Source organism: Thamnophis elegans, chromosome 3, assembly GCF_009769535.1.
Source record: "Thamnophis elegans isolate rThaEle1 chromosome 3, rThaEle1.pri, whole genome shotgun sequence".
Lineage (NCBI taxonomy): Eukaryota > Metazoa > Chordata > Lepidosauria > Squamata > Colubridae > Thamnophis > Thamnophis elegans.
This window is the reverse complement of record NC_045543.1, coordinates 151818354-151841293: the sequence shown is the minus strand read 5'-3', so window position 1 is coordinate 151841293 and position 22940 is coordinate 151818354. Positions and strand designations below refer to the sequence as shown.

At 47.4% G+C, this 22940-nt stretch overlaps 1 protein-coding gene across 1 annotated transcript in view; it reads left to right on the top strand.

The window, feature by feature from the left end:
- Positions 1 to 4436: 4436 nt before the first annotated feature.
- Positions 4437 to 22940, top strand: part of ARID3C (AT-rich interaction domain 3C) — a 77363-nt gene continuing 58859 nt past the window's right edge. The window contains exons 1-2 of the mRNA XM_032213924.1: positions 4437 to 4475; positions 4623 to 5087. Of these exons, the coding sequence (XP_032069815.1) occupies positions 4437 to 4475; positions 4623 to 5087 (504 nt within the window). The remainder of the gene's footprint in view (positions 4476 to 4622; positions 5088 to 22940) is intronic.

The following is a 22940-nucleotide window of genomic DNA, read 5'->3' as shown; positions in this document are numbered from 1 at the left end:
TCAGTGTTTTTCAACCACTGTGCCGCGGCACACTAGTGTGCCGTGACATAGTGTAAGGTGTGCCGTGGGAAAAACACCCGCCTATAGTCAATATAGGCACAGAGTTAATTTTTTTTAACATTTTCTAATGGTGGTGTGCCTCGTGATTTTTTTCATGAAAAAAGTGTGCCTTTGCACAAAAACACTGGACTAGATGACCTCCAAGGTCCCTTCCACTTCTGTTAATCTGTAACATTTTACTGAGAGTCTATTATTTTACTCATACTGCAAATTGCCGATAATTTCATTTATGTGGAAATATACAGTAAAAGAACAAGGATCTGGGGAACAAAGGAGAAGGAAAGGCGGAATGTCTAAAACAGGTAGTCCCTGAGTTACAACTTTTCTTTTAGTGACTGTTTGAAGTTACGACGGCACTGAAAAAAGTGACGTATGACCATTTTTTCAGAGTTATGACCACTGCAGTATCTCCATGATCGTGTGATCAAAATTCAGGGAAATTCCACAAGAAGAGGAAATAATTAGGAAAATTCTGATTTGTGCTGACATGGATAAATCGATGTGGGAATTGAAGAAGAAAGACGAATCAGAATATTACAAGATCTGGGATAAATTTTATCGATGGTTGGAACAAAAATGGAAAAATCCAAAATAAGCGATGACTAAGATTTATAGAATGGAGATTGGAATTATGTATGAAATCGTAACAGTGAAAATGTGTAAGACGAGAACAAAGCAACGTGGAGGGAAATACGATATCTTTATATTTGTAAATACTGAATAGACCAATAATATTTAACTTTATATTCTGGTATGTTTGGCAAAGACATTGCCAGGACGGTTACACTGTGTCCAGTGCTGTAATGTGTGTTTAATAAACATACATACATACATACATACATACATACATACATACATACATACATACATTCAGATGCTTGTTAACTGACTCATATTTATGACGGCCGGAGCATCCTGGGGTTACGTGATTGCCTTTTGCGACCTTCTGACAATGGGGAAACCGGATTCACTTAACAATTGTGTTAACAACTGCAGTGATTCACTTAACAACTACGGCAAGAAAGCTCGTAAAATAGGGCAAAGCTCACTTAACAACTTTGCGTAGCAACAGAAGTTTTGGGCTCAATTGTGGTCGTAAGTTGAGGACTACCTGTATTTATGGCAGCTGCAGTGTCCCCGGGGACACGTGATCCCCTTTTGAGACGTTCTGATAAAAACCGTCAAAGGAGAAGCCAGGTTAGCTTAGCGACCATCTGACTAACTTAAAAACTGCTGTGGTTCACTTAACAACAGTGGCAAGAAGGGTGGTAAAATGGGACAAAGTTCACTTAATGGCTGCCTTGCTTAATAACATAAATGTTGGCTCAATTGTCGTAAGTCGAGGACTATCTGTAGACCCCAGATTTGTTTTTTTGGGGGGTGGGTGGGTGGGGGGCATTCTGGGAATTTGCATACAGTTTCTGTGTCTCTGTGTCTCTATTTTCCCAGTTGGGGCCAGGAGCGACGGAGCTTTGCCCACAATCTTCCAGCATTTATAGCCTTTATTTGTTCATTTTCAGAAGTGATGGAAAAATTTCAAAGCAGATTAACCAAGTGATTTTAATCTACATCACAAACAAATTAAAATATTGGTACTCGTTAAACTTATTTTATTATATTATTTATTTTACTATTCCATTCCATTCTGTATTTTCTCCTAGTTTCTATTCTATTCTATTCTCTTTTCTCTTTTCTTCTCTTCTCTTTTCTTCTATCTTCTCTTCTCTTTTCTCCTCTTTTCTATTCTATTATATTTCATCTATTTCCTCCTTTCTATTCTGTTCTGTTCTGTTCTGTTCTGTTCTGTTCTGTTCTGTTCTATTCTATTCTATTCTATTCTTCCATTCCATATTCTGTTCTACTATTTTATTGATATTTCATATTTCTTCACTGTGCCTTTCCTCAGAGAGACTCAATAAAATGAACATCTTATTGTTAGAATAATTGCACCAAAACCCATTTCCCTCAGAATTCATCCAAGATTAAAAGATTTTGGAATCATAAGAATAACCTTGTAAAATGTTCTCTGGAGGCTGTGAAAAACCAGCAATTTGGCATTTCGGTGACTCTCCTCATTGCGCTCCTGGCCAGCTCTCCCCACTTCCCGAACCTTTTAAGGAGAGACGGACAGCCATTTATCCAGAATGTTTAAAGACTAGTCTAGAGTCTCCTGCTTGAGCAGAGGGTTGGACTAGAAGACCTCCAAGGCCCCTTCCAGCTCTGTTATTTCACTGATGACTGATATTTCGTTTAATTCCACAAAGTTCTTGGAAAAAAATTAAATTGCCACGGAAACCTTGGGGAAGATCATTTCAAAATTGTTGCAATCCACTTTCTAATTGTTGAGATGTTTTCAGCGGTTGTGTATTCCATAGGGAAACGCACCGATTGTGTATTTGCTATTTTTATAGTATCCAATGTTTGTTAGTTTGGCGTGGTTTCAGGATTCCTTCAGCGCCGGAGGTATTTTCTGTCTGTAATACGAACGTTAATAAAAAAAAACACACACACACACACACACACCAAATTTTCTCCGATTGTTCTATTTGGAGCGGTCAGCCTCTCTCCGCCTCCCCGAAAACCTGCAACGCGGCCCTTTTCTTCCCTGTCCCCCCAAGCCCCCCTTATTGTCCCGCCTCCTTGCAGACCCGCGCCGCTTCCTAATTTAAGGAGCCCTAACCCTAACTCTGGGGGAATAACCCTGGGAAGACCCTCGCCCAGGTCCAACACATCGCCCCTCCACGGAGTCCTCCGGCAGCCGCTTCTCCCGCCGGGGACCCCCGAAACGAGGGGAGCGCTTGTGGGGGGGGGGCTGCTCCAAAAGGAACGAGGCGCGTACCTTTCCGAGCGCCGGAAAAGTTTGAAAAGTTCTGGCTAACTTTGGAAATTGGGGACCCACCCCCCCGCCCTCCCCAGCAATCCCTAGCTGGGGGAGAGGGCGGGAGGGAGAGACCCCCGCCAGGATCGCTTTGCAGAGTTGAGCGAGGCCGGAGGTTTGAGTCTGGGGGCGGCGGCGGGGAAGCTTGGTCGGAGGGGTCACCGCCAAGGTACGGGGAAGACTTTGCCCTCTTGCCAGGACTACAGTACCAATCTTGCCCGGCAGGAAGCAGGCCTGCCCGCCCAACCAGTCACATACACAGGCGCGTAGCCCTCCCGCCGGGCTGCCGGCCGCTCCCCCTCGATCGATCGCTCCCGTGGCTGGGGAGGAAGAGGAGGAGGAAGAGGAAGAAGTGGAGGAGGAGAAGGGTAGGAAGAAGAGGAGAGGAGAAGGAGGAGGGAGAGGAGGAGGAAAAGAAGGAGGAGGAAGACAAGAAGGAGAAAGAAGACGAGGGTAGGAAGAGGAGGAGGAGAGGAGGAGAGAAAGGAAAAGAAGGAGAAAAGGAGGAAGAGGGGAGAAAGAAAGAAAAAGGAAGAGGAGAAGAAGAAGGAAGAGGAAGAAGAGGAGGAGTGTAGGAAGAAGAGAGGGAGAGGAGGAGGAAAATAAGGAGGAAGAGGTAGGAAGGAAGGGGAGAGAGGAAGGAGGAGGAAGAGGGGGAGGAGAGAAGGACGAAGAAGAGTTGGAGAAAGAAGAGGAGTGTAGGAAGAAGAGAGGAGGAGGAGAGGAGACGAAGGAGGAAGAGGTAAGAAGGAAGGGGAGAGAGGAAGGAGGAGGAAGAGGGGGAGGAGAGAAGGACGAAGAAGAGTTGGAGAAAGAAGAGGAGTGTAGGAAGAAGAGAGGAGGAGGAGAGGAGACGAAGGAGGAAGAGGTAAGAAGGAAGGGGAGAGAGGAAGGAGGAGGAAGAGGGGGAGGAGAGAAGGACGAAGAAGAGTTGGAGAAAGAAGAGGAGTGTAGGAAGAAGAGAGGAGGAGGAGAGGAGACGAAGGAGGAAGAGGTAAGAAGGAAGGGGAGAGAGGAAGGAGGGGGAAGAGGGGGAGGAGAGAAGGACGAAGAAGAGTTGGAGAAAGAAGAGGGGGAGGAGGAAGGAAGGAAAGGAGAGAGAGAAAGGGAGGAGAGGAGGAGGAAGAAGAGTTTGAGAAAGAAGGGGAGGAAGAGGAGGAAGAGGAGGAGGAGGAAGGAAGGAAAAGGGACGGAGAAAAAAGGAACAGAAGGAGAAGGAAGAGGAGGAGGAGGAGGAGGAGGAACGGTCAGCCTGGCCCGCCCGCCCGCCACTTGTTGCCGACAGGAGGCGGGGGTCGCGGGCGAGGGCGGGCCGGGGAAAAGCCGCCCCCGGCCGGCCGCCCAGCCGGCCCACAAGGCTGAGAGGCGGAAGGGCCAGGCGCGCTCGGAGCCACCTCCAGCCGGGGCGCTGCGCTCCCCCTCCCCCGCCGGGACCCCGGGCGTGGCCGGCCGCGGGGGAGCCAGCCCGCCAGCCCTCCGCCCGCCAGCCCTCGGCGGCATGGGCGAGGACAGCAGCCTGGCCGCCAAGGCCGCCCTGGTAAGCCGCCCCGGGGGGCAGCGGGGGGGCGGGGGGGCAGGAGACCCCGGGGCCACTTCGGAACTTGGCCGGGGAAGGGCGGGGGGGGCAGCTGCGGGGGTCTTGCGGGCGGGGGTCTCTGAGCGCCTCTCTCTCCCCCTCCCGCAGGCTGCCAGCGCCTTCTCGCCCTCGGCGGGGTCTTGCTCGGGGCTCCGGGGCGCCGGGGCGCTCCGGCTGGAAGCGGTGATGGAGAACCTGCAGCGGGCGCAGGCGGCGCGGCTGGAGGAGAAGCTGCGGCGGGCGCAGGGGGCTCAGCCCGGACTCCCCCCGCCGCATCCCGTGGCCCCGCTGCGCCCGTTCTGCGGGGGGCTCCCCGCGGCCCGCGGCCCGCCGCCCACCCGCCGCCAGAAGGAGGAGGAGGAGGAAGAGGAGGAAGACGGGCAGGACGAGGAGGAGGAGGAGAAGGAGGAGGGAGAAGAAGAAGAGGAGGAAGAGGAGGAAGGGGCCATCGGGTCTCGGCCCCGCCACGCGCAACGCCCGCTCGCCCACGCCGGCTTGGCTTCTCCGCCTCCCCCGCCGCCCCCGCCGCCCCCGCCGCCACACGAGTGGACCTACGAGGAGCAGTTCAAGCAGGTCAGTCCACGCCGCGATCCTCGCGTGGGTCACCCGTCGCGCGTGGACGGGACGGTCGGGCTGGCCAACGCGCTTCCTTTTCGCGGGTCTCTTTTGCAAAGTTTAGCCCCTCTCTCGCGCCCAAGCCCCCCCCCTTCTCCCACGCATGGAAAGTCGCGGCGTGGAAATCCTGGGCCTTTTTTTCTGGACTCGCCCAACTTCGAGGAAGCGTCCCCGCCAACTGGGAATGGAGGGTCGCTTCGGGAGCGTCGGGGATAATGCGCGGGAGGGTCCCCACGGAGGCCCGCGAGGATGTTTAAGTGAACCTAGACATTGAGTCCCCTCCCCTCCCTTTGGAGTTCCCCTTCCCCTTTTTTGGATCGCCTTCATTATTCGGATTATTTGGGGCTAGGAAACATTTCTCAGGTTAACTGCCAGCGTTATAATTTCCAAAGCCAATAGGAATCGTTTAAGGAGTTTGAAGAATTCGTGGTTTCTAAGCTATTATATTTTGGGGATTTGTGGTTTCTGTAAGTCCCCCCCCCCCTATTTATGTAAAAAGGGGTTTTGTGTCCCCCACCCACCATGGGTCTCCTTGAATTCACCCCAAATGGGATTTTAGAAGCAGACTTCATAAATTTTCCTGTTGCAAAATCTTTTACTGATACTAGGGATGTTGTGTTGAATTCAACGTGTCATCCTTTCAGACGCATAGACACCTTTTATTAGTCCAGTAACAGATAAGGGAATTTCTTCCGGAGTTTTGAAATCCCTGGCACCACAATCTTAGGAAATAGGCTGGTGTGAGAAAGGGTACCACCCGGTGATCTTCCTCAATGCGTCAGAAGAGAGCACTTCTACTAAATTAATGCCTCTTTTTTTTTTTTACAGTACTTACTTGTCCCTACCTTACAGTTATCCTTAGTGGGTGTGGGGTTTCGGTTTGCTGTGTCTGCTTAGGGGGGGCTGCAAAAGAGGGGGCAGCCCCCTACACTGACACCAGCTGCTTTCCATCTGCTATTTCAGGGGTGTTTATGTGGGGGACACTGTGATCCTGGGACCCTCTTCTTTGCCCTTTAAATGCTTGTTTCCGGGGTGTCTTTTATAACTTCTCAGCTTTTGAACTGAGGCCCTGCAAGTAGTTTAATGAGGATGCAGAGGATGCCTCCCTCCCTGCCTCCCCCCCCTCCCCTCCCCCTCCCCCATATTCTCCCTAACTACTGATTTATTTTTTAAGGTTACTTGCCTCCTTTATATGTTGCATTTGGGGTTTTATGTTTTTAAATACAATTTATTATACACTGCCCAGAAACCCTTCGTGAGGGAGATCGGTGGTTTTAAAATTTGATAAAATTAGATAGATGGAGGGATGGATGGATGGATGGATAGATAGATAGATAGATAGATAGATAGATAGATAGATGATTGATAGACAGACAGGGACAGACAGACAGATAGATAGAAATAGTGTAGAGAGAGCAAGAAAAAGTAGTGTATATGTGTGTGTGCATGCATATTAGACAGACAGACAGACAGACATAGATAGAAATTGGATTTCTCTTTGTGTGTGTGTGTGTGTGTGTAGATAATGTAGATAGATGATACATAAATAGAGGATAGATAGATAGATAGATAGATAGATAGATATAGATAGATAGATAGATAGATATAGATAGATAGATAGATAGATATAGTGATAGATAGATATGGATAGAGATGGATAGATAGATAGCTAGATAGATAGATAGATAGAGTTGATAGATATGATAGATAGATGATAGATAGACAGACAGAGACAGACAGACGGATAGATAGAAATGGTGTAGAGAGAGCAAGAAAAAGTAGTATATATGTTTGTGTGTATGTATATTAGATAGACAGAAATAGATAGAAATTGGCTATCTATCTATCCATCCATCCATCCATCCATCAATCCTAGTATGTGTGTGTAGATACTGTAGATAGATGATACATAGAAGATAAAGAGATATATAGATATTGATAGATAGATATGATAGATCGATAGAAATGGTGTAGAGAGAGCAAGAAAAATAGTATATCTATATCATCTATATCTATATCTATATCTATATCTATATCTATATCTATATCTATATCTATATCTATATCTATATCTATATCTATATCTATATCTATATCTATATCTATATCTATATCTATATCTATCTATCTATCTATCTATCTATCTATCTATCTATCTATCTATATTTAAAGTCACAACCCCCGGTATGCCCAAATATGGGAGGAAGGTCACACTTCCACTCTCTGTCCTTCGGCTCGTCACAAGAGACCATCCAGACAGAAACCCAATATTTTTTACTGTTGCCTTTTTGTTACAGCATAAATATAACATATATATATATATATATATGTGTGTCTGTGTGTCTGTGTGTCTGTGTGTCTGTGTGTGTGTCTGTGTGTGTGTGTGTGTGTGTGTGTCTGTGTGTGTATGCATATTAGATAGACAGAAATAGATAGAAATCGGATCTCTCTCTCTGTAGATAATGTAGATAAATGATAGATAACTAGAGGATAGATAGATAGATATAGAGATTTAGATAGATAGAAGATAGATACATAGAGAAAGATAAACATAGGATAGATAAAATGAGAGAGAACTGATTTTTTTCCCCTTCCCCATAAATGTGAACATTCGCTGGATTCCGAGTTTTCACTTCTCCCTCTTCAAATTCTCCGCTTAGTCCTGCGTTGCATTTTGTGTGGAACTGGGTGGATCTACCTATCTGGTGTCCTGGGCTTATCCGATGAGTCCCTTTTCACCATTTTTGCAAAAATCGTACTTTAAACCAACCTTTGAGTAAAGCAACCACATGCCTGCACACCAGTTAATTAAGGTTTGCAGCCACCCAGCGGGGCAACTCAGGGAAACCTCGCTGTGGTCGGTCTTTAGTGACCCGATTGTGAATTTTGCACGAATTTCACTTCTCTGTGGCTTTTAGTTAAGAAGAAGAAAAACATTCGGAGGGTAAATGAAAAAGGGGGAGTCAGGCTGCTCCAAATATTTCACCCCTGTCCTTTTCTGAATTCAAAAGAGAATGCAAAAGGTAATTTTATGGGTTTGGTTTTTGGGGGGCAAAGACCACAATAGTTATCCAACCTCACCCAATTCTCCTGTACTCCTGTTGGTTATTATTTATGTCTCATATATTTTATATGTATCCTGCCTTTTTGGCAAAGGTGTCAAGCCACATTTGTTGTTTTCTTGGGGGTTTTATGGCTTAAACCCAGATTATTTTTAATCCTTGTTTGGAATCAAGATCCTAGATATCTTTTGACAAAACCAGAAGAGCCATTCTGGGTTGGTGATGAAAGAGAACAATTTTCGGAAGTAGAAACATTTTGATGGACAGCAGTCACAAGCGATCACAGAACGGAAATAGGCTAACATATTATGCATATGTATTACAGAGGGAGAGAGAGGGAGAAAATAGAGGGAGGGAGGGAGGGAGGAAGATAGGAGAGAAAAATATGAAGGGGAAAAAAGAACAAAATGATTTTCCTCCAATACTGTTCCATTCCCCCCCCCCCCCCTAAAAGGAGAAACATGGACTAAAAACAATTACAAAGTATTTCCTTTTTAAAGTATTTATTTATTTATTCAATTTCTATAGGCATCCATCTCAATCAATGACCCTGGGCGGTTTGCCATTCAAAAAATATATTACAATGAAAAGACTCATTCATTTCATTCTAAAAAGATTTTGGAAACAGTAAAAAAAACAAAACAGATAAATATACCTAGCAGCCGAGATACTAACAATATCTAAAATGGTGTTAAAAGTCGGAAATTGTAGGAAGTGTTTTATGAAATTTAAAAAAAAAAACAAGCATAAGAAAAATGAGGAAATGCTTGTTCCATCTGAGTAGACTGTCTGCTTTTAGGAATTTATTCTCCCTGTAAATTTCTGAACTAGAAACTACGAATAGGGACATGAATCTTGATTCAGTGGCATTTGATTGGGCAAAATGTGAGTTTTCTCTCATTCGTGTTGATTTTTCTCTGGAAATCCGTTCTCAATCGCTTTCTCAAGGAAAAAAAAATCCAGAACTTGCTGCTCTCATTTCCAGATTTAATTTTCCTTGTCAGCTTCTCCTGAAGTGGAGACTATAAAGAAAATTTTGATTTTCTTAGCATTCGAAGGTCAGAGCGCCATTCATCGGAACCCTTGGAAAGATTTTCCAGGAAATTTAACAAATAGCTATCTAAAGGAAGTATATTACCCCAATGTCAGTGCCATGGGCACAAAACCTACTCTTGCAAGCAGGACTGATTTCACAGATGTTGCACCTTTATAAAGCAATCAAGTGACTCTATGCCTGCGAAGTGGGTTAAAAAAATTAAGATATATTTATTTAAGGAGAAGGTCATCCCAATTGGGTGGCTTTCAGGCTGGAACAATAAACTAGGATAAAAACAAAAACTTTATCACACCAAAGAAACCACTTGAACAATTTAAATGTACCACGCAACCTAACTCAATTCCTGGTGATAAAGCCAGTTTTTAAGAGCTCATTTCAATTGGGACCAGAATTTTGGATGGAATGATATATGGACTTATCCCCACACCCCCAAAAAGTCATTTTTTTCCCTTCCAGGAAACACACTGTCTAGTTTTGTGCATATTCATCTCTATTATGGCGCATTCTTTGCTAAATCTTACCTTTGCTTATTGCTAAATCATTCTCCATAAAAATGTATTTTGCTTGGAATATTGCATCGCCTACAAAACAGGAGATTTGAGACTCTTTTTTTATTGAAAAGTTTTAATAGTTTTACAATAATATACCTTTCCCCTTCCCTCCCTCTGCCCCAATCCCACATCCCCCACTACCCTCCCCCCCCAACTCCCCAGAGCAAATACAGGTTATAAACATTTAACAATCATACACTAAAATAAACTAACTAACTTTAGCATCATACCTTTTCTTATACTTTAACTCCCCTTTTGTAAAGCTAACTTTAGATGAGTTGTAACATTCCTTGTTCATTTGAGACTCTTGAAAGAGAAGAGCAACTAAAATGATTATGGGGAGTGAAGACTAAAACACAGGAAGAACAATGGCAGGAATTGTGTTTGTCTATTCTAGTGAAGGGAAGGACTAGGGGTGATATGATAGCAGTCTTCCAATATTTGAGGGGCTGCCACAAGGAAGAGCCAAACTATTTTCCAAAGCACCAAAAGGATAGGGCAAGAAACAATGGATGGAAATCAATCAAGGAGAGAAGCAGTCCAGAACTAAGAGGAAATTTCCTGACAATGAGAACAATTAACCAGTGGAACAGCTTGCCACCAGAAGTTGTGAATGCTCCCAACATGGGAAGGTTTTAAGAAGATGTTGGAAAATCCATTTATCCAGAATGGTATAGACTGAGTCTCCTGCCTGAGCAAGGGGTTGGACTGGAAGATCTCCAAGGTCCCATCCAGTGTTATTATACTATGCTTTTATGTTTTTTTTTTAAATGCACAATGTAGTGCAGTTGCACTACAAGATGTGAAGGAGATGCCCAACAGATACAATGTGTGTTTCATGGCATCATTTGCTCAGTGACCTATGGACAGGTGTATCTGCCTCTCCTGTAGATGGATGTCCACCCGAGCAGTTGGGGCCAGTAATGGTGTAGATCAGTTTTCAGCATGGCATGTGATGCCCGTCCATCGTGTTCGAAGAGGACCTTGACACCTTGACAGGTTGTGGGCTGTCCACGATGTGTCCACAGGCGGCTGCTAAGGCCTCTACGGGTACAATATCTTCTGCCACATGTTGGGCAGACGCGTGGGCACCATTGATGCAGCGCTGGCAGCTCTGGCTCTGCGGAGTGCTCTCTTCACGTGTGCCGTGCTTGTCCTTCCGTCCTCGGCCTTCTTGGAGCAGCCTGCGTGGCCGGTCCTTGAAGGACGACCGGCCGTGTAGAAATGGGATAAATAAATCAGTGTATTTCCACACCAAAATTGTGACGCTGTGACGAGGGACCCCATTATATTATTCCACCACAGGTTCAGCAAAAAGCCACAGGGATGTGTGACCTACCACAATATGTGCATGGTGGATCCTGGATCTACTGGCCCACCCAGAGATGTGGCTTTCTCTGCCTTCCCTTTTGAGTTGTCCATTTTGCATGCTTCCATATCAAGACGTGGAGAAGCGACTGCAAAGGGATGGATTTTGCAGGAAACCAGTTAAGGGGTTTGCTGGATTTGGAGGACGGCCTTAATTGGTTCCTTTGGCTCCTTGGAAAGGGAGGGGGGGGTGCAGCCTTTCAGGGTGCGCATATCAGTGTGGTTGTCACCTTGTTGTCATCAAGAAACCAGTTATTTCCTCCAGTGAGGTTTAAGATTACTCCCTAGGTTTTCTTTGGAAGATGGGTGGACTGCAATGCCCAGTACTCTTCAGCCATCCATGCTGTCTGGGGAATTAGAATAACAGAATTTGAAGGGACCTTGGAGGTCTTCTAGTCCAACCCCCTGCCTAGGCAGGAAACCCTACACCACTTCAGAGAAATGGTTGTCCAACATCTTCTTAAAAACTCCCAGTGTTGGGGCATTCACAACTTCTGAAGCTGAATCAGTCGTTCCCTAATTAATTGTTCTAACTGTCAGGAAATTCCTCCTCAGTTCAAAGTTGCTTCTCTCCTTGATTAGCAATAGCAGTTAGCAATAGCAGTTAGACTTATATACCGCTTCATAGGGCTTTCAGCCCTCTCTAAGCGGTTGACAGAGTCAGCATATCGCCCCCAACAACAATCCGGGTCCTCATTTTACCCACCTCGGAAGGATGGAAGGCTGAGTCAACCCTTAGCCGGTGGGATTTGAACAGCTGAACTGCAGAACTGCAGTCAGCTGAAGTAGCCTGCAGTGCTGCATTTAACCACTGGGCCACCTTAGTTTCCACCCATTGCCCTCAGGTGCCTTGGAGAATACCTTGACTCTTCCTTGTGGCAAACCCTGAGATATTGGAAGGCTGCTATCCTGTCTCCCCTAAATCCTTCTTTTCATTAAACTAGAGATACCCGGTTCCTGCAACCGTTCTTCATATGTTTTAGCCTCCAGCCCCCTAATCCTTTTTGTTGCTCTTCTCTGCACTCTTTCTAGAGTCTCCACATCTTTTCTACATCGTGGCGGCCAGAACTGAATGCCGTATTCCAAGTGTGGCCTTCCCAAGGCCTTGTAAAGAATTCTGGGATTTTAAGTCCACCCATCTTGAATAGAATAGGAAGGGGTCTTGGAGGTCTTCTAGTTCAACCCCTCTCTCAAGCAGAAGACCACATACCACCCCAGACAAATAACTGTCCAATCTCTTCTTATTAACTTTGAGTGATGGAGCAGACGCAACCTCTGGAGACAAACCTTTCCATGGATGAATTGTTCTCACTGTGAGGAAATTTATCCTTGGTTCTAGGTTGGGTTTCTCTTTAGCAGAATAAGAGAGTTGGCAGGGACTTGAAAGTCTTCTAATCAAACAGGAGACCCCATATCATTCCAGACAGGGGGCTGTCCAATGTCTATTTTAAAACCTCCAGTGATGGGGCACCCACAACTTGTGGAGGCAACTTCTGTTCCACTGGCTAACAGAATAGAGGAATGAAAGAATTGGAAGGGACCTTGGAGGTCTTCTAGTCCAGCCCTCTGCTCAAGCAGGAGGCCTTATTCCATTCTTGACAAATGGTTGTCCAGTCTATTCTTAAAAAACCCCACCGTTGTAGCACCCACAACAACTGGAGGCAAGTTGTTTCACTGGTTAATTATTCTGACATTTTTAGTGGATGAATTGAAGGCCATCAAACCCTTGAGATTGATTTGAATCAGAATAGAGCTGGAAGGGACCTTGGAGGTCTTCTAGTCCAACCCTCTCTTGAGCAGGAGACCCCATACCATTTCAATCCATCTGTCAATCAGAATAGAGCTGGAAGGGACCTTGGAGGTCTTCTAGTCCAACCCTCTGCCCAAGCAGGAGATCCCAGACAAATGGTTCCTGGAAACCCCCAGTGATGGAGCACCCACAACTTCTGGTGGCAACTTCTGTTCCACTGGTTAATTGTCCTCACTGTCAGGAAATTCCTCCTTAGTTCCAGGTTGCTTCTCTCCTTGATTAGTTTCCATCCGTTGTCCTGCCCTCAGGGGCTTTGGAAAATAAGTCGACCCCCTCCTCCTCTCTGTGATACACCCTCAAATGTTGGAAGACAGCTACCATGTCACCCCTGGTGCCCAACCATCCTGGCTACGCACCTGAGAAAGAAGAGAAAGAAATTGAATGAAAGAAATTGAAAGAAAGAAAATGAATGAATGGAAGAGAGGGAGGGAGGGAGGGAGGGAAAAAGGAGAGGAAGGAAGGACTGCAAACCTGGCACTAGACGCAGCTTCAGAGGACAATCCAGGGCTGGAAGGGACCTGGAGGTCATCTAGTCCAACCCTGCTCCAGCAGGACATTGTTCTAGTGAGTTTCTGTCTTCTGATCCCCCAGTCACATGACTACATAGCCACGCCCACCCAGTCACATGACCCCCACCAAGCCACGCCCACAGAACCGGTAGTATTTTTTTTTAATTTCACCGCTGCTCCCATCCTATGACATGATGGGGGGAGGGGGGAGAGGGAGGGAGGGAGGGAGGGAGAGACGGGCGGGGAGACCACAGTTCTCCACCTCTTAGGAAACCTCACTCCTTTCTAGCATTGATGGTGTTACTTACTTGGGTCATGGAACGTCTGCAAGGAAATGACCAAGGTCAGAGAGCACCAAGGATTCCCCCCCCCCGCCGTCTCTCTCCTCTTTCCCCTCCCCCTCCTCTCTGCAAACCCCTTTCGAGCATTGATGATGTTACCTAGTTCGATTATGCAATGTCTTCAAGTAAACAACTGAGCTCAGACAACCCCAAGCCGCTTCCTCCTCCTCCTCCTCCTCCTCCTCAGGGTGTGTGTGTGTGTGTGTGTGTGTGTGTGTGTGTTGGTTCAAAGAACAACTAAGAGATCAGAACAATAACAGAATAACAGAGTTGGAAGGGACCTTGGAGGTCTTCTAGTCCAACCCCCTGCTCAAGCAGGAAAACCCTACACCATTTCAGACACAAGTCACTGTGCAGTCTCTGCTTAAAAGCCTCCAGTGATGGAGTACCCACAACCTCTGGTGGCAAGCAGTTCCACGGTTTTGTTGTTCTAACTTAAGAAAAGATCCCAATGACCAACCTTTTTCTCCTCCTTCTTCTGGCAACCCGGGTGGTGGTGGGGGGTCTATGCCAGCTACTCCTGGCCAACGTGCCGCAGGGCCTCTCACTGCGGGTGGAGAGTTACACAAAATACCAAAGAAACGGTGGAACAGAATGACTGAAGAAAGGATGCAAAAAGAGGGACAGAGTGGAAAGTGAATGGCCAAAAATTAAAATGACTTTTATTTATTTTAAATAATGAAACGAAACTGTTCAATTGTCCCCGTGGCAAGTTGCTCATAGTGAGTTGGCTGCACAAGTTGAATAGGGCAATTTGTGCCATTCCTGGCACGCCTGGGCATTGCTCTGGGCCAGCCAAGTTTGCGGTTTTCCTCCGGTGAGGTCAACGCACGAGCCACCTGGGGGCCTTTCTCCCCTGCCCTCCCAGATGCAGGCTGCCCACCTCCAGCCTTTCCCTCCCTCGGCAAATGTTTGACAAAGAGGGGAATGGCCCCCTCCCCCCCACCCCTTTAACCTGATGACCTCTGCCCATCAATCAGCTCACCCCTCCCCTCTCCCTCCCTCTGGCCTGTAGCAAAGGCTCCGCATGTCCAGTCCAGCTGCGTTAGGCCACGCGGACGGGCAGCTGGAATGTCGGTGGGGGCCGGGCAGGACTCGGGTGTGTGTGTGTGTAGAATTGTCTCCAGCAGCTGCATCAGGCCTTGAGTTTTCTGTACCTTTTCCCGGAAGAAGAGAGAGGGAGCTCCTCAGAGGTTTTGCTCCAACTTCTCTGGACATTCACTTGCGAGGAGATGTGGTGCCCGGGGGCTGCACGGCAAATGGCTTCCAGATGTTTGTCCAAACGAGCAGATGTGACCTGCAAAAACTGACGGAGCTCTCTTGGTGCACCAGGAAGGGGCTGTCACAAAGAAGAGGGGGGGGGATCAGCCCATCCTCCAAAGCTCCAGAACTCAAGACAAGAAGCAACAGATGGAAACCAACCAAGGAGAGAAGCAACCGGGGACTAAGGAGGACTTTCCTGACAGTGAGGACAATTAACCCGTGGAACAGCTTGCCACCAGAAATTATGGGTGCTCCATCACTGGAGTTTTTAAAGAAGAGATTGGACAACCACTTGTCTGAAACGGTTAGAGGGTCTCCTGCTTGGAAGGTCCTCTAAGTCTTCTAATCTTGTCTTGTCTTCTAGTCTAGTCTTGGAGTAGAAGGCTTAGATGGACCAGGGGCGACAAGATAGCAGTCTTCCAGCATTTGAGGGGCTGCTACAAAGAAGAGGGGTGTGTGTGTGTGTGTCAACTTATTCTCCAAAGCCCCTGAAGGCAGGACAAGAAACAATGGATGGGAATTAAGCAAGGAGGGACGCAACCTAGAAGCAAGAGCCAAGGTGGCGCAGTGGTTAAATGCAGCACTGCAGGCTACTGCTAGATCAGCAGGTCAGCGGTTCAAATCCCACCGGCTCAGGGTTGACTCAGCCTTCCATCCTTCCGAGGTGGGTAAAATGAGGACCCGGATTGTTGGGGGCAATATGCTGACTCTGTAAACCGCTTAGAGAGGCCTGAAAGGCCTATGAAGCGGTATATAAGTCTACTGCTATTGCTATTGCTATATTGCAAGCTATTCTCCAAAGCACCAGAAGGCAGGAGGAGAAGCAACTGATGGAAACTCATCAAAGGACAGGAGCAACTGGAACTAAGCAGAAACTTCCCAACTGTGAGGACAATGAGCCAGTGGAACAACTTGCCACCAGAGGTTGTGGCTACTCCAACATTGGAGGCGTTCAAAATGAGACTGGACCACTATTTGTCTAGAATAGCATAGTTTCTCCTGCTGGTTTGGACTGGAAGACCCCCAAGGCCCCTTACGGCTCTATTATTCCATCTTCTACACAGTCCTTCCAACTCTGGTCTTCTGGAGTCCTTCCTGGTTTCTCCGTTGCTGGAGACAAAATGCGAACCAGCCTAATTAACCTCTATCTACACTTTTCTGACGACCAGGATCTGGGGCCCAAGATGGTTATTTCCAGTTTGCATCTGCCCGATGTTTAATGCATTGCAGCGTTCCCATCCTAATTGGGGTGGCCTGTTTGCATCCTGCAGATTAAGGGCGTGGTCTGAATTTTGATGATTTGATGACATCTGTCCTACGTTTCCAAAATCATAGGGGGAGAAAAATTGCAACCCTTCACCTGCAGTTCCATCTTCCCATCCCTTGAAACTTATCTAGCCACTCTCCATCCTTGCTCTATTTTCACACGTATTTATTTTATATCCCGCCTTTATTATTTTTACAAATAACTCAAGGAAGTGAGCGCAGCTAATATTTCTTCCTCCTCCTAATTCGTCACAAGAACAGCCCCGTGAGGTGGGTTGGACTGAGGGAGAGGACTGGCCCAAAGTTGGCTTTCATGCCTAAAGTGGACTTGAACTCAGGGTCTGCTGGCGATTGGTCCAAAGTCATTCAGCAGGCTTTCATAGCTAAGATGTTACTAGAACTCACCCCGGCCGGGCGATTGGCCCAAAGTCATCCAGTCAGATTTCAAGATTAAGGCAGGACTGGAATTCACAGTATCCTGGTGATTGGCCCAAAGTCACCCAGCGAACTTTCATGCTATCGGTAGGACTAGAACTCACAGCCTTCGGTTTTTAGCATGGTGCCTTAACCATTAGCACAAGTTGGCTCTGTTATTGCCTGTTTCCTTGGATTGTGAATTTCCAAAACACCTTTGGTCCCAAAGGTGCTTTTTTTCAAGAGGCAGCTGAACTTTCTCCAGGTGGCCTCAGCGACCCTCTAAAACAGCTGGCTCTCTCCAAGCTTGGCAACTTTAAGCCTGGCGGACTTCAAGCTGGCTGGGGAATTCTGGGAATTGAAGTCCGCCAGGCTTAAACTTGCCAAGGTTGGAGAGCCCTGCTCTAAAAGGCTGCAAAGGACCAGTTCTGTCTGCAAGGGATATAAAATCCTTCCCTTCCCCACCATCCAGTCAGAGCGGAAGAAGCTTCTCGGATGAGAAGAGAAACGTCTTCAAAAGAAAGAAGTAAGAAAGTCCAGTTGCCTCCTGGAAAAAGCACCTTTTGGAGGACCCTGACCTGGATGACGGAGAATCTCCATAAATATCTAATCGGTAAAACTCCAAATCAAAGTTTCATCCCCCCCCCCCCAAAACACACACCCTCAAGCATAAAGTCCAGAAGTGGTTTCCCTTTTTTTAAAAAAAAAAACTTTTTATTTTGTTTACATAAACTTCACATCTTTGCAACACATTACACGTCTTTTACATATCTGTTCTGATTCTTTAATCTGTACATATAAGTCTTGTATAGCTATAACTTTATGTATTATTTCATAGATCTCTTTTCTTCATTCATTGTATAACACCCTATATGTATTCTATATATAACAACCTGTTTTACATTTGAATCGTTTTGCATCCATTTCCAATTATTTATTTGCTGCAGTCTATTTTGTATTTCTATCTTTTAATCGTTTTCCTGTTTTGTAGTTGTTGTTTTTTTTAATTTGTTGATCTTTCTTCCTTTCTTTTATGCTTTCCTGCTTTTCTCCCCCTTTCCTCTAGCCAATTGTACCCTAAATCCCATACAGAGTAATATTCAGATCCTTCTTTCTCTTTTAATTCTGTGAAGTGGTTTCCGAGGAGCAATTGTGTAATTATTAATTGTGCACAATTACCAAAGTAATTGTGTGTATGTTTTTTAAACCGAAGCCCTCAATTTAGCCTTCTCTGCGTACTCCATCAGCTTTTGCAGGCCTTCATCCATGGTGGACATCGAAGTGTCCTTCCATTGTTGTGCCCAAGGCCCCTCTTCCCCTCCGAAAGCACGCACACAAGCGTGACATCATGCGCACGAGTGCCCAAGCCCATAGTGCAATGCACGCAGGACACCCCCCCATCATCCCCACCCCCTAAGCATGCACGCGTGACCTCCACACACACACCCTCTGCCCCCTTCACGCATGCACACATGACCCCCCCCCTTGCGGCCTGTTTTGAGCCTAGTGGTGGAGCCGAGCTGGCTGATGCCTCGCGTGCCCACAGGGAGGGCTCCCGCATGCCACATGTGCCACAGGTTTGCCATCCCAAGCCGAAGGGAATCTTTCTGGGGTCCACAGATAAAACATCAAAGTTCCAATTCCCCTCCCCCCCTTTTCCGTGAAGCCCCAAAGGAAAATAAACGAAGTAACGGACAGCTGCGCACTGTCCAGCTGGAGAGTGCTCCCATCCTGCTCTTTCCTGCGCAAGGCTTGGTGGCCTGAGTCACAGGACGTGCTTGAACGGTGAGTCACCAAGCTGTGGCTTCTTCCTTATGCAGAGATTCAAGGAGGATAACCAGCCAAACGAGAATCCGGAACCGCCTTATTCCTCCTTGCAGGTACTTAAGAAACATAAAACCTGCAAGGTGGGCCTTCCTTTGGCCAGCTCAGTTTAACTCTCTCTCCTCCGAAGGATATCAAGAGTTTTGATTTCTGGGGACGGGGAGGAAGGGTCTCCCTCCTAGGGGGAGGTGGCTTTTGACTGGAGTCTGGTTAGGCTGGATTGGGAGGGGAACGATCAAAAGGTGGGATGGGGGCAGTGGTGACATTCAAAAAATTTTACTACCAGTTCTGTGGCCATAGCTTGGTGGGTGTGGCAGGGGAAGGATACTGCAAAACCATTCCCTCCCCACTCCAGGGGAAGAATACTGCAAAACCTCCATTCCCTCCCCACTCCAGGGGAAGAATACGGCAAAACCTCCATTCCCTCCCCACTCCAGGGGAAGGATACTGCAAAATCCCCATTCCCTCCCCACTCCAGGGGAAGGATACTGCAAAACCTCCATTCCCTCCCCACTCCAGGGGAAGGATACTGCAAAACCATTCCCTCCTCACTCCAGGGGAAGGATACTGCAAAACCTCCATTCCCTCCCCACTCCAGGGGAAGGATACTGCAAAACCATTCCCTCCCCACTCCAGGGGAAGGATACTGCAAAACCTCCATTTCCTCCCCACTCCAGGGGGAAGGATACTGCAAAAACCCCATTCTCTCCCCACTCCAGGGGAAGGATACTGCAAAATCCCCATTTCCTCCCCACTCCTGGGGGAAGAATAGGGCAAAATCTCCATTCTCTCCCCACTCCAGGGGGAAGGACACTGCAAAAACCCCATTCTCTCCCCACTCCAGGGGAAGGATACTGCAAAATCCCCATTTCCTCCCCACTCCTGGGGGAAGAATAGGGCAAAATCTCCATTCTCTCCCCACTCCAGGGGGAAGGATACTGCAAAAACCCCATTCTCTCCCCACTCCAGGGGAAGAATACTGCAAAACCTCCATTCCCTCCCCACTCCAGGGGAAGGATACTGCAACATCTCCATTCTCTCTCCACTCCAGGGGAAGGATACTGCAAAACCTCCATTCTCTCCCCACTCCAGGGGAAGAATACTGCAAAACCTCCATTTCTTCCCCACTCCAGGGGGAAGGATACTGCAAAAACCCCATTCTCTCCCCACTCCAGGGGAAGGATACTGCAAAATCCCCATTTCCTCCCCACTCCTGGGGGAAGAATAGGGCAAAATCTCCATTCTCTCCCCACTCCAGGGGGAAGGATACTGCAAAAACCCCATTCTCTCCCCACTCCAGGGGAAGGATACTGCAAAATCCCCATTTCCTCCCCACTCCTGGGGGAAGAATAGGGCAAAATCTCCATTCTCTCCCCACTCCAGGGGGAAGGATACTGCAAAAACCCCATTCCCTCCCCACTCCAGGGGGAAGGATACTGCAAAATCCCCATTTCCTCCCCACTCCTGGGGGAAGAATAGGGCAAAATCTCCATTCTCTCCCCACTCCAGGGGGAAGGATACTGCAAAAACCCCATTCTCTCCCCACTCCAGGGGAAGGATACTGCAAAATCCCCATTTCCTCCCCACTCCTGGGGGAAGAATAGGGCAAAATCTCCATTCTCTCTCCACTCCTGGGGGAAGAATAGGGCAAAATCTCCATTCTCTCTCCATTCCAGGGGAAGGATACTGTAAAATTTCCATTCCCTCCCCACTCTGGGGACAGCCAGAGGTGGCATTTGCTGGTTCTCCGAACTACTCAAAATTTCCACTACCGGTTCTCCAGAATCTGTCAGAACCTGCTGAATTTCACCCTTGGATGTGGGCATTTCAGTGCAGCTGAGATGAAACAGATGAAACAGCACCTTTTTGAGGGGTGGGTGGATGGTCTTCCGTCATTCACTTCCGAGGTGCCTTTGATAGCAGACTGGATGGATTCAGGAGCAGCGAAAATTCTGTCATTCAGAATAATGTAGTTGGGAGGGACCTTGGCTAATGTGTATTGCTGGTCTTTGACCGGAATAAAGATTTTACTTACTACTGGGAGGGACCTTGGAGGTCTTCTAGTCCAACCCCCTACTCAAGCAGGAGATCCTATACCATTTCAGACAGGTGATTGTCCAGTCTTTTCTTAAAATCTTCCAGTGTTGGAGCACCCACGACTTCTGAAGACAAGTTGTCCCACTGATTAATTGTTCTCACTTTCAGGAAATTCTCCTTAGTTCAAGGTTGGTTCTCTCCTTGGTTAGTTTCCACCCATTGCTTCTTCTCCTGCCTTTTGGTGCTTTGGAGAATAGCTTGACTCCCTCTTCTTTTGGGGCAGCCCCTCAATTACTGGAAGGCTGCTATCCTGTCTCCTCTGGTCAGTCTCTTCATTAAACTAGACATCCCCAGTTCCTGCAACCGTTCTTCCTATGTTTTAGCCCCCAGTCCCCTCATCCTCTTTGTTGCTCTTCTCTGCCCTCTTTCCGGAGTCTCCACATCCTTTTTCTATCACGGGGACCAAAACTGGAGGCAACATTCCGAGTGGGGGCTTACCAAGGCCTTATAAAGTGGTTGTCAAGGTTCCTACTGGCAAACCCAACCAAGCATCATGGAGACGCTCCAATCTCTTAATGCAAAACATTATTGGTACATCATTTCGACACAGATGAAAACAAAACCAACTCTGGTTAATTCCCACGCAAACTCATATGGTTAAATAATAGCATGTCACATTGTCCAATTGAGAGTCAGTATATTGCTATGGGGAAATCTCTTTGGGGTTAGGCAACCACCTGTAGAAGGGTCCTTGGTTCCCACGGACTGTCTTGGGGGATGCCTGGAGCCTGCATTCCAGTCCCCTCCCTCCCCCCTGATTCGTTGGCAAGCTGAGTAGCAGGAATGGTTGCAACAACATCAGCGCCCTTCAAACTGGACAGTGGTATCAGCACTTCACCTGATCTTGATTCTATAGATCTTCCTTTTCCCCTTCCTTCCTTCCTTCCTTCCTTCCTTCCTTCCTTCCTTCCTTCCTTCCTTCCCTCCCTCCCTCCCTCCCTCCCTCCTTCCTTCCTTCCTTCCTTCCTTCAGCCATGGTAGCGCAGTGGTTGCAGTGCAGGACTGCAGGCTACCTCTGCTGACTGCCGGCTGCCTGCAATTTGGCAGTTCAAATCTCACCAGGCTCAAGGTTGACTAAGCCTTCCGTCCTTCTGAGGTCATGAAAATGAGGACCCAGATGGTTGGGGGCAAGAAGCTGACTCTGTAAACTGTTCAGAGAAGGCTGTAATTTGACAGCGTTGTGGAAATTAGTTGTTTAGTAGGAATTACGGCATTCGGGGAAAAAGCTGTCCTTGTGTCTAGTTGTTCTGGTGTGCAATCTCTATCTATAATGTTGTTTTGAGGGTAGGAGTTGAAACAATTTACGTCCAGGATGCGAGGGGTCTGTAGATATTTTCACAGCCCTCTTTTTGACTCCTGCAGTGTTACAGACCCTCGACGGAAGGCAGGTTGGTAGCCATTGTTTCTTCTGCAGTTCTGACTCTCCTCGGAAGTCCGTGTCTGTCTTGTTGGGTTGCAGAGCCAAACCAGACAGTTATGGAGGTGCAGATGACAGGCTCAATCGTTCCTCTGTAGAACAGAATCAGCAGCTCCTGGGGCAGTCAGAGCTTCCTGAGTTGGCGCAGAAAGAACATTCTTTGTTGTTCCTTTGTGATGACTTTTTTGACGTTAGGTCATAGCGTAGAGGTTTTCATACTTGCCTTGGAAACAGCAGCTTCCTGGTGTTGTGGTCTGCCTGTGGCCTGCGGAGCTGGCAGCAGAGTCGGCCAGGGAGGAGGTTGGGGAGGAAGATGGGCTGGAGTCTGGGGAAGGCTCCGAGGAGGGCTCTGCGTCGGAGGCAGAGAGGGGCCCAGGGCTCTCTGGGAGTTATGTGCTGCCTCCCGAGCCTCAGATGTGGACATCAGCGAGGCAGAGGAACAGGGGGAGCCTGTTCCCAGGGCACACATGCGCAGAGGTGCCAGAAGGCAAGAGCAGTTAAGACAGAAGGGACGACTCAGGAGGAAGGCTTGGAGGTGATTGGCCCCTCCCATTGGACATAAAGGAGGAGCAAAGGGACGGGAGCCTTTGCAGGAAGCAACTTGGTTCATGCTGGTCAGTTTAAATTCTGAAGCTCCGTTTGGACTCTGTGTGGCCGTGTGCCAAGCTAATTGCCAATTAAGTCTTTGGCAGCATTTCCAACGAAGATAAAGGTGGGTGCTTATCAGCCTAATTCTGAAAGACTTTGGCAGCCTACTTTAGAACTCTTTACAACTATTTGGGACTAATTATGGGCTGTGAATGAATATAATTCACAGTCTCTGAAATAAAAG